General features: G+C 43.1%; 1 protein-coding gene across 1 annotated transcript in view; it reads right to left on the bottom strand.

The window, feature by feature from the left end:
* Positions 1–12,349, bottom strand: part of COL28A1 (collagen type XXVIII alpha 1 chain) — a 153,076-nt gene that overhangs the window by 3,177 nt on the left and 137,550 nt on the right. The window contains 3 exon segments of the mRNA XM_024131457.2: positions 10,597–10,696; positions 10,698–10,733; positions 11,287–11,305. Of these exon segments, the coding sequence (XP_023987225.1) occupies positions 10,597–10,696; positions 10,698–10,733; positions 11,287–11,305 (155 nt within the window).

Below are 12,349 nucleotides of genomic sequence, written 5' to 3' on the forward strand. Positions count from 1 at the left end.
TGGAGTGCAGGCTCAGTAGTTGTGGCCCACGGGCTTAGCTGCTCCACGGCATGTGGGATCTTCCCGGACGAGAGCCAGAATCCGTGTCCCCTGCGTTGGCAGGCAGATTCTTAACCACTGCCCCACCAGGGAAGCCCCGAGATCTTTCTTACTTTTTAAGGAAAGCATCTATAGCTGTAAATTTCTCCCTTAGCTTAGCTTTCTCTGCATCCCTTAGGTCTTGGTGTGTTGTGGTTTTGTTTTTGTTTGTCTTTAAGTATTTTCTAATTTACATTGTGATTTCTTCTTTGATACATTGTTTAAGAGTGTGTTGTTGGGCTTCCCTGGTGGTGCAGTGGTTGAGAGTCCGCCTGCCGGTGCAGGGCACGCGGGTTCGCGCCCCGGTCCGGGAGGATCCCACGTGCCGCGGAGCGGCTGGGCCCGTGAGCCATGGCCGCTGAGCCTGCGCGTCCGGAGCCTGTGCTCCGCAACGCGAGAGGCCACAACAGTGAGAGGCCCGCGTACCGCAAAAACAAAACAAAACAAACAAACAAACAAAAAACGTCCTCCAACTGATCTACCTATAGCCCCACCAGTCTGCTTCCTCCCCACGTTTGTAACCCCACGTCCCACTCCTCCCAGCACACCCTGCTACGCTTTCATTCCTTCCTCTTCCTCACTCTGCCTCTGGCTCTCAAAGTCAGTCCTCCCACCACCGTCCAGGAAAAGTTCGTCCTCAGCAGCAGAACCTTCCCCAGGGACCCAGTCAGTACTAAGGCCCCACTTCCAGAAGGTGCGTGGTACCTCTGTTACTCCATACTTGGCCCTGACCATGCAGAAGTTAACCTTTAAGCCTATACTCTCGATCATTTCTGGTTTCACATGCGTCAATATCACTTTCCTGATAAGCCAAACTAATTCATGCCACATTTCTCTCTCTCTCTTTTTTTCTTCCTTCCTGCCTTTTCTTCTTTATTTAAAATCTTTACAGCATGGAGGAGGAACTATTTGCCACTGGGTAAATTCAGAATGGGTTAGAGAGAAAGACAGAAAGAGGGAGAGAGAGAGGGGGATAGGGGGACACTTTGGATTCATTATTCAATTCCTCTAGGCTTTATTATTTTATTTGATGGATTGATTTTTTTGGCCATGCCACACGGCATGCAGAATCTTAGTTCCCGGACCAGCGATCGAACCCGTGCCTCCTGAAGTGGAAGCAGCGAGCAGTCCTACCACTGGACTCCCAGAGAGTTCTCTCCTCTAGGCTTTAATGTCATCATTTTAAAATAGGAAAAGATTAGCCCCCAACATACCTTCCAACTCTGAAAGTGGGATATAAGCCGCCCCAAACTTTACTGGCAGAATACACACCGACTTCATGATAGTGGCTGCTTCTGGAGAGGCTAGGAAGAGGAGAAAGAGACTCTGAAGGAGAACAGCAAGGGCTCTAAGTTTGTCTGAAGCAACAGTGATGAACAGAGGGCAACACCAGTTATGTCTGGGTGGTGGGCACTCCAGTGTTTGCTATATGCGTCCTCTGTTAGTTTTTTATCTTTTTTTATAAATCTTAAACCTAAACACAACAGGTTGCCTATCAGCTCTGCACACTTCTGCGTCCCGCCCCACCCCCCGCCACCACACTGGCCTGCCTTGGAGGAGACTGAATGGCCCCAGCTCCGAGCAGGGCTCACACAGTAAAACACAGCAGAGGAGCCAGGCACATGAGGGGCCGACACTTGGAAGCCGGACTGTTCCGTGCAGCTGGACAGGCAGATGTGTTATGCTCAGTCCCTTCTAGCCTTAGAGCAGATCTTTAAGGGGAGAAAACAGATTTCAAGCAGCATCCAAGAACGTGAGTGTATGACCTAAAGGAGGATAACTAGGTAGGTGCCACACAGTCCTAGAAGGTTCTTTGGTTTCTGATTTCCGAACATTTTCCTCATAACTCATTACCCAGAACCTTGCATATATTGCAGACAAGCTCTTTAAACTTGAGCTCCCGTCTTCCCTGGATGAGTGCTGATGATCATGAGTATTAGCCCATGTGCTCAGACTTAGCTTTTCCCAGCAGTGCAGGGCCACGTTTCTCCCAGTCAGCTGTGGGGATTCCGCTCCTGCCAGCTGGGGCACTGCCAGGGCCTTCAAGGTGCCTGGCTTCGCAGGTTCTGACATTGATTGACGCGTCCCAGGTAATAACACTTCTTTGCCAGGTCTCTCAGCACTCAAGCACTTAAACTGAATGCTCTCCATTTGCATTTAAGGTTGCTGAGGACTGTAACACCTTGAGTTTGGGCGGCACCTCCCCTGATCGCCTGCAGCTTTCCTAGAGGGAAACTGCAAGATTTTATTCTGTTTAAACCCTCGCATACGTTACTATAATGTCCTCCATTCTGGCATTGCCCAGTAAAGGTTTTTGACTGTTCTAATCACATACTTTTACAAAAGGAAGAATATTCTGGTAATAATCCCTTATTTTACAAATGAGGAAATGGAAACCTTAAGAAACAGGTGATTCACCCAATGCCAGGCAGCTGTCAGATCTCATTTCTAAGATGTCATTCACTGTGAAATACACTATAAATTTTAAGTCTAAAAAAAGACCACAGCGTACTAAGCAGATGCATACCAATCTCTGAAATAATAAAGTAGGAAAAGTATAAATTCTGGAGACAAGGAAATAAAGGATTTAGCTTCAGCATTGAGACTACAAGCCAAGTTTCCTGACTTCCAGATCTGGGATATTTTTTCTAGATCAGTTTGCAATATGTTATTTTTTTTCTTCTCCCTAAGAGAGGAACATCTTACATTCTAAGGCTAATAAGTCTATGATTAACAATATATGAGGCTTCCACAGACACATCACCTGGCAATACTAATAATTCATTATTATGCAGTTTATCAAGAAGAATATGAGGTTTTTTTGACTACCACAATGAGAAAGTATTAATTTTACTTTATAAACAAATAAATTACTGTATTGACCAATATAACTATATCTGTGTATGTGGCTTAGTCAAGGCCACTTACAAATAATTCGGTCTGATTTCAGGAAATCAACTTAATTTTTGTGTCAGTGGAGAAAATAAACTAGTATTAGGCTTAGTCCCAAGTCTTTTGAAAGTTTAAAAAGTCCATGTATTTTGAAAGTATTGATTATGGACTTTGAATAGGCTACTTCATTCAATAGTGAGTATAATATGATTGAGCAACCTATAAAATTTTACTTGAATATGACATAAGGAGAAAATATAGATGTACTCAAATATTTGTGTCTTTTTCCTAATCTGTCATGTCTACTCAGTACCAAGTTAAAATGTAGGCCATGGTACTAAAGACAGGTTTTTAAGAAAATTCAGCCAAAATGGAATCATATATATGATAAATAATTCAATGATGTTATTTTTAAAGGAGCAAAAAAATAAAATGACACCATCAGCAAGTAATAGATAAGCTGAAGAGGATATAGAAAAGAGAGATGGGATAAGAGTTTTGAGACCATATTATTAAATACTGATAAGAAATTATGAGGCCCTGATCTAAAGCAGTAGAGGTATTGATGAGGAGAAAGGAATTGAGAGCATAGATCGAGGGATGATAAGAACAGACCAAAGACCATAGTACCAACAAGTGGGGACGATACAGTGAGAACAGAGCTACAGGTGTATCCCAGGTTTCTTGCCAGGTACCCGGCTGATTGGAGGGACCTTACCCCTAGGAAGGAAATCTGGAGGAGCATCACGGTGAACGTATTCCATGTTGAATGCCTGCGGGACACCCAGAAGAAGATGTGCACAGACAATCAAAATGTGAATCTGGGACCCAGGAGAAAGGTCTGGAATGGGGAGGCAGATTTGAGAGTTAGCACACGTGGCTTTAGAACTCAGAAAGAGAATATGGAGCAAGAGGAGAAGCAGGCTAAGGACAAATCTCAGAAAAAAAAATTGAGTTTAATATTAAGGGGTAAACAGAGAAAGAAAAAACCCAAAAGCAATTGAGAAAGAATGCTCAGAAGAAGGACAAGGAGAGAGACGACTTGCAAAATCAGAAATAAGCAGCGGCACGGTGATATATGCAAAAGAGAGATTAGGTAAGAATATGGCAATAAAGATGTGGCAATTAAAGAGTTGTTGGTGACTTTTCCAGCTGAGCTTCAGGGGCATATTGGAGGCAGCAGCCTGACTTCAGAGGGTTTCCCAGAGGAACAGAAGTGAGGAAACAGGGAGAGCCAGAGGGAGATGGAGAGGAGAGTGAGGGTGCAAGTGTGGTTGTGAGGGGCAGAGACAGCAGAGACTGGCCTGTGGAATAACTTTATTATATAAACATAGAGATAGGACAGTAGCAAAAGGGACATGTGAACTAAGGGAGGGTTTGGGAATTTTTGAGATGGGAGAGGCTGAAGCCCATTTCCTGACTCTACGGAAAGAGTCAGAAGTGTTGGCAGGAAAGGGTACCACAGGGAAGGAAGATCCTGGTCTTGGAAGAGGCAGAAGGGAATGGCCTCAGAACACAGTAGGGGACAAGCAGGTGTCACATCAGAGTTGAGGACAGAGCCCATGGTCAGGTCTGAGGAGGAAGGGACACATCCAATTCCATTATCAAGGCAGAACCTGCCTAGGGCTCCGGTTCTCGAAGAAATTGCCAGTGGAAGCCTGGTTTCAGAAGTGGCCCTCTTTAGATGGATCTTGAGATGGAGTAAGAACACATAAGCGTTGTGGGGCATTGAGAGTAAGAGATGGACGAGATGGAAAAACTGAAAATGGAGATGGAGATTTTTGAGGAGCTTATGTGATAATGAAAGGAGGGGAGAAATGCGGCCAGTGGAATGGGGACCAGGGATAGGGTCTCACTAAAAGAGAGGATGGACAAAGAGAGGGCAGGACAGCCAGCAAAGTCAGCCTGCTGTGTTAGTTTTCTGTAATTTACATCTATACAGAACATCCATTTCTTCCATAGAAATGAGGAACCTGCATGCTCGGCTTAAGGCTGGCATTGGACTATACATCAGGACCATATTAAATAGAAGGAGGGGCCTCTGAGCTCCCCCTTGGCCTCCACCATGCCTCTCCGCCTCATGCAGGAGCTACTCAGAGGGACTCTTCCCACACCAGCTTGGCTGTCACCTTCATTGTGTTGCTGTGGAATCCCTCCTCATAGGAATCCCACAGCCTCCTTTCTACAGAGAGAAAAAAATCTTTGCTGCCAGTTATCTATGTTATTTGCAATCTGGGGACAATTTTTCATAATACAAAAAAGGACCTTTATGGCAAGGGTAGACAGGGCTTCTTTCCTTTCTGCTCTTTCAAGGGGGAAAGAAGTCTGCAATACTGTTACAAGAAACTGGCTTCAGTGAATAAACACTCTTTGCATTGACATTAATTATGAATACATTTAGAATGACAAAAAGTAACTTCATACATGAAATCCATATACTTATTTGCCTAATGGGCCATTACTGGATAAAGCCACTTGGTCTGATTAAATAATGTTTACTTGATTTAATTGCCCTCTTCCCATTTATATCTGGGAAATCTTTCCCCAACTGGCCACACCCAGAAAGAATAAAGGAACATCAAGTACCAACATTGTTAGTCCCATAAAAGATAAGGATTTTGGGGCTTCCCTGGTGGCGCAGTGGTTGAGAGTCCGCCTGCCGATGCAGGGGACACGGGTTCGTGCCCCGGTCTGCGCGTCAGGAGCCTGTGCTCCACAGCGGGGGAGGCCACAGCAGTGAGAGGCCCGCGTAACGCAAAAAAAAAAAAAAAAAAAAAAAAAAATCAGCAAAAATAGGCAAGGAATATTACAGAGAAAATGAGAATCATTTCATAATGATAAGGTGGCCAATTTATCAAGACATAATTCTAAATGTGACACACCTAATAACAGAGCTTCAAAACACATGCAGCAAAAACTGACAGAGCTAAAGGGAGAAATAAATCCACAATCACAGTTGGAGATTTTGTCATTCCCCTCTCAGTAACTGATGGAAAAAATGGACAGAAAAACACTAAGGATATAAAAGACTTGAATAACACCAGCTAACAACTCAACCTCACTGACATTTCTAGAACATCCCACCCAGCAACTGTAGAATGCACAATCTTTTCAAGTGCATATGGAATAGTCATATAGATAGACCCTTATCCCAGACCAAAACCAACTGATGAAGCAAGAAAAAATGAGAAATAATTCTGAGGACTTAACACAAATGGCAAGTAATATTCCAGTAGACCTACATGGCACACATCCCAGTGAACAGAGACAGAAACATTCTTTTTAAACCACATGAACCAGTACCAAAAAAAACCTGACTGTGGTAGGCAGCCTCCAGTATGGCTCCCAGTGATCTTCATCTCCCAGCAATCTCATCCTTGTGTGGTCCCCTCCCACTGAGTACAGGCTGGACTTAGTGATTCCCTTCTGATGAACAGAATAAGATGTGATGGTGTATGACTCAGAAGATTAGGTCATAGGAGGCTGTCTGGTGTTGCTTTCACTCTCTCTCTCTCTGAACACTCCTTCTAGGAGAAGCCAGCTGCTATATGGTGAAGCCCACCTGGTGAGGAACTGAGGCCTCCTGCCAAAAGCCATGTGAGTGAACCATGGGAGCTGCTCCCCCATCCCCAGTTGAATCTTCAGATACCTAGAGTCCTACCAACAGCTTTGAAACCTCATGAGAGGTCCTGAGACAGAACCACCCAGGTAAGCTGTTTCTAGATTCCTGACCCTCAGAAACTCTGAGAAAATATTTGTTGTTTTAAGCTACTAAGTACAAAAAAAAAAAAAAAAAAAAAAAAAAAAGATAAGGATTTAAGGATTTTTTTATGTATACAATCTTGTTAATGATAGTATAGTTGATGCCTTTCACCGAAGGAAATCTTCAGATTTATTTTTCTAACAGTTGGTATAGCCTTGGTTTGGTCCATAAGTATTTATTGAGCATCTACTGTGTGCAAGACAGAGCACAGTTTTAGGTCCTGAGAGACACAAAGTTTAATTAGACACAGATGTCCTCAAGGAATTTAAATCCATTAGGAAAGTTAAGGTACATATAAAAATAAGTATTAACAATGTTAAAATGTGATAAATTCCAGAAGAAAGTATAAACTATCCTGAGATTTCAGGAAAGAGGCAGAAGAGAATGGGTGTACACGTTTAGCTTCTCAAGACCGGCCTGAAAAGGCAACAGAGCTGGGACTGCCAAAGCGTGTTATGAACTTAGTGGAACCTGGGAAATCCTTCTGCCTTCCATATTTCCCAACACATCTGTTTGTTGATGTATAGTGTACATCATGTTCATTCCACAACTAGATAAAATAGTTCAAATGCAAGTCCTTCTTGACTTAAAACAACCCATTGGCTTAGATTTCTCACAAAAGTGTACTAACTGATATCAGATTTTCCCCTAAAAACAGATTTTGCTAGAAAGGAGAGGAAGAAGGGATACAGAGCTAGGTGTCTTAAGGAGTGATGGAAGAGACAACAGAGAGGAAATAGAGACGCAAAAAGGGAAACAGGGCTTCTGAGATTATTTATTTTGCAGTATTGCCTAGGGTAGGCTTGGGAACAATCTGAGGACTGAAAGGTTTTGACAGATTCATGTTACTTTAGGTGTTTCGATACTATAATTATACTTCTAGATAAAGGTAGGTGTGCGTGCACAGATACATACATATGTTTTTGTATTTATGTGTGTGTATACATATGACCGATCTAAAATGTGAATATAAATGCATATATGTTTGTTCAGACTGAATATCTATTAGGATCATTCATTTTTAAAAATTCACTCTTACTTCGGTGCTTGTGCAAAGAGAGACAGGGTGAGAAGGTGTAGAGACAAGAGGGACTATCAAAGTTCAAGTTCATTACAAGCTCCCACTATCTCAGTCAGAGGGCCCCTAGGGAGATCCAACTGATACCTACCCTGTGACTCTTGGTGTTACAAATCTAAACTATTTTGGATGTCCTCTTCTTATGCCCTCCCCTCCCCAGCTACTAGAATGCTTCCTCTGTCATAACCTGTTAACATCACTTTTCTCTCAGGGCATCTAACTCCCTGCGTCATGACACCAGAGGCACAGGCTCTTGTCTCATTCTGTGCTGTTGCCTTGGATGTCCCTCAGCTACCTCCGCTTTGGTACAAAATAAGCCCGTTATTTTCCTTCAAAGAACCCTACCCGGCCTCCTATATCCTCCATCTCACTGGATGGTGTTTCAGTTCACCCCATCTCCAAGCTAGAAATACAACCGTCCTCCCCAAACCCTCTACCTAACCTCCAATCCATTCAGTCACTAAATCCTGTTCATTCTACCCCAGAAATGGCTTTCCAATCCATGTGTCCCTTTATTCCAATGGCCCCTGCCTTAGTTTAAGGCCTCATTATCTCTCACCTGGACCATTACTCCTCTTACCCCACCTCCAGTCTCCTCTCCCCCTCCTCCTTCTGTTTATCTTTCACAGTGCAACCAAATGTGACCATACGACCCTTGCTTTTAAGACTCTCCTGCTTTCTCCTGGTTGCCTGGCCTATGGATGAAGTTCAAGCTCCTTAGCTTGACACATGAAGCCATTTATAATTAGTCCTCAAATTATTTGTCCAGTTTTAACTCTCGCCCTTCTGCCAGATACACCTTCGGCTCCAATCTGATTGAACTTGTCCTCATTTCTTAAAATGCCATTCCCTTTGGATTTCCCCTTTGCCCCCACATGTTCCCTTTTCTTGGAAATACGCTTCCCCCTACTCTTGCCTTGAAAAACACCTACTTAGTCTTAAAACTCAGCTCAACACCACCTCCTCTGTAAAGGCTTCCATTACGCTGCCCTGAACTTAACTCTTGAGCTTCATCCATAGCTCTGCTAAAATTCTTAATACCTCTTGTACTTATCCATCACTGAGAGACCATGGACTTCTCCTGGGCAGGAAATGTGTCCTAAGAGCCACCCCTGAGCACTGCAGTTAATGATCAGTACATGCCACTGGAATTCATTGATTATGAGGAGAGCTCCGTTTAGGCACCACTTGCTGGATGAAACCTGAGTTTGCTCTTGTGTAGGAAGTTTTTAGAAAGGGACATGGGTTGACTAAGGGAGGAACAAAGGGAAAACTCACACAAGCAGGAGGAGATGGACTGTGTACATTACTGTCTGTAATTTACTTTAAAACGCTCAGTGAAAACCAGAGTTGGCAAATCCCCATGGGCCAAATCTGAGTCTTCACCTGTTTTGGGAAATAAGTTTTATCTGAACACAGCCATGTTTATTCACTGAAGTACTGGCTATGGCTGCTTTTGCATTTCAAAGGCAGAGTTGAGTCATGGCAACAGATCAAATGACCTGCAAAACCCAAAATCTTTACTATAAGGCCCTTTACAGAAAGGGTTTGTTGACCCCCTGATATAGACCATGTGATATAAATGCGTGTGTTAATTTCAATCTACAATCCAGGGCCCTAATTGGAATGTCCCATCTCGAAGTCGGTTCGTATTTAGTCAAATAGAAATATATTAGAGGCCTTTCTGTCCTTTTTTGAACATAATATAAAAATCTTGTGAGTCCTGTAATCTGTCCCCATAGGAATGGCATCCTAGGCCTGACTCCTGAATGGTTCTGCATCCACCTACAGATCTGGAGGTTTCTCAGGGCCTTAGTCCACATATACAGTTAGCTGAATCCTGATGCTTGAATATTGTTGCACTGGCCCAAAATGAATCTTTCATGTCTATGAAGACTTCATAAAAGGACAGCACAGGGACTTCACTGAGCTTACAAAATAGGGACACTGCTGTGTGCCTGCTTGCTAGACGAGGTCCATACATGTAGTGAACATCAGTCCACAGCTGCTTTAGTTGTAACTTGGTGGGGAAGAGACTACAACACTCACGTACCAGTAACTATGAGAGGCTCTCCAGTTTTCACCTAAAAGAAACTAACAGTTGCTTGTGACCTGATCGGCTGAAGTCAGTTCCCAGAAGCTTGCTCTAAGGACGATCACATTTGTCTCAATACATCCAGGAGGTAGTTCTCTCATGCAGAGGTGATTGGGGAGCTCTGAAACGAAGCACCCACCTTGTGCGATATGCATGCATAGTTTCCCTCCCTGTCCCCCCTCTGGGCACAGGCGGGGGAAGCTAAATGAACAAGAACGTGGATTGGAAGGTGGGAGAGTGCAGGCTGAGCATGTGTGCACTCGGAAGAAACTTGAGAGGGTGCAAAGTGGGGAGTGGATACACAGACGGATGAGGGAGAATTGTGACCCCATACAGAAAGATCTGCAAATGTGACCAGGGGGTGATTCAAACAGTATAGTATTAATCTGTTCTAAGGTACATGATTACTTTTGGTGGTGGCAGGGATATCATATAAAAATATTATTTGTAACATTTAATAAATAATTATAAAATATGGAAATATTTTAAAATCTCATATTCAAGCTCATAAGCCCCAGAGCTATTTCAGAACTAGAAATCTGGAGACAAAAGCCTACTATTTAGAGCCAAGGACCTGAAAATATCCATACCTCAGTTGATTCTTGACAGTGTGGGGCAAGATTGTCTTTGATGTAAAACAGACTGAATACACAATTTTAGGCTCACAAATTAAGCAAGACAGTTACTTACAGACTCAGAAATTTCTTTCTGGGGTTCTGGAGTGGATTCAGTGAGTTCTTCCCCCGATATCCCAAATCCAGGTTGAAGCAGTGGTGAACCCAAAATATGAGAGGTAGGATTCAAAATCCTCACAACATTTTTTAAATTTTTATTTATTTATTTATTTATTTATTTATTTATTTATTTTATTTATTTTTTATTTTATTTTTGGCTGCATTGGGCCTTCGTTGCTGCGCGTGGGCTTTTCTCTAGTTGCAGGGAGTGGGGGCTACTCTTCGTTGCGGTGCGAGGGTTTCTCATTGCGCATTCAAAATCCTCACAACATTCTTTAAATTTTTATTTATTTATTTATTTAATTTTATTTATTTTTTATTTTATTTTTGGCTGCATTGGGCCTTTGTTGCTGCGCGTGGACTTTTCTCTAGTTGCAGGGAGTGGGGGCTACTCTTCGTTGCGGTGCGAGGGTTTCTCATTGCGCTGGCTTCTCGTTGAGGAGCACGGGTTCTGGGCGCACAGGCTTCACTACTTGTGCATCGCCGGCTCCAGAGCGCAGGCTCAGTAGTTGTGGTGCACGGGCTTAGTTGCTCCGCGGCATGTGGGATCTTCCCGGACCAGGGCTTGAACCCGTGTTCCCTGCATTGGCAGGCAGATTCTTAACCACTGCGCCACCAAGGAAGCCCCTCACAACTTTTTTAAAACAATTTTTACTTCAGGGTATCTATCTTTTAAAAGAGAAGTAGAAAAGGGAACAGGAGGAGCAATGAAACATTACTCAAAATCTGTTTAAAGAGACCTTTTGCACTCTCCTTAAAGTAAACAGACACTTCCCCATCACTTGAAGTCAACCACTAGGGGAACGAAGTTTTAACACATTTTTACCTCATCTGTAAGAGGCCATCTAAAATAATTTAATTATTTAATTAATTTAATAATATTCGATGGCCCAAATAGGCAAAAGAATGACTTAAATGCTTGTTATCCAAAGTGTCCGTCCGTTATCTGTGAACTACTCTGTGGAAGGGGCAAGTCTAACCCATAATAAGTTTAACAGGCAATTGCCTCTGGTTTTGGGAATTGCAAAAAGCCAGGCAGTCCAAAAATATATCCCTCATTGCCTAGAACCAAATTAGTAATTCCTTTGATTAAGATGATAAAGCTCTTCAATTATTAAAATATAACATGTCTCTGAAATGTGCAATATTTCTGGCCGTTCTAACACATTAACAGCCCAGTGAGATTGAATAGACCAGTCATCCAATAGGGTGTTAAGGAAACGGGACCCCAGGTTGGAAAGGTCTGGAGAAAGAGGGAAAGTGGGAAGGTTCTGAGCGTGGTCTGCTCTCCTTAGGGCCAGATGTGCTGGTACCTGGAGTAGGCGGGAACAGTATGAGGACTTGTCAGGCCCTGCTTCCAGATGAGTGGAGAAGGAAGGATGGGGTCAAACTGAGGCCTGCAAACACATTAAGTATAAATTTTACTTATTTCACAAGCTTTCTGGGTGTGGGCCCTGCCAGAATGTGTTATCAGTTTCCAAAGAACTGGAATGTTTCATTGTAAAGCGATGCTGATCACACCTGAATCACGGTGAGTCAGTGTCTTAGCACGGCTCGTCAGGAAATATCAGTTCACGTGAAGGGTAAAGCAGCATAGGGAAAGCCATCAGATCAGCACTGAGTGTATGAGGAATAGTCAACATGTTGTTCTTTAAGATAAACTCCTGACGTCAACTTGTTTACCCTTCATCTGTTTTCATAGGAACAGA

Source organism: Physeter macrocephalus, chromosome 5 (genome assembly GCF_002837175.3).
Source record: "Physeter macrocephalus isolate SW-GA chromosome 5, ASM283717v5, whole genome shotgun sequence".
NCBI classification, from domain to species: domain Eukaryota; kingdom Metazoa; phylum Chordata; class Mammalia; order Artiodactyla; family Physeteridae; genus Physeter; species Physeter macrocephalus.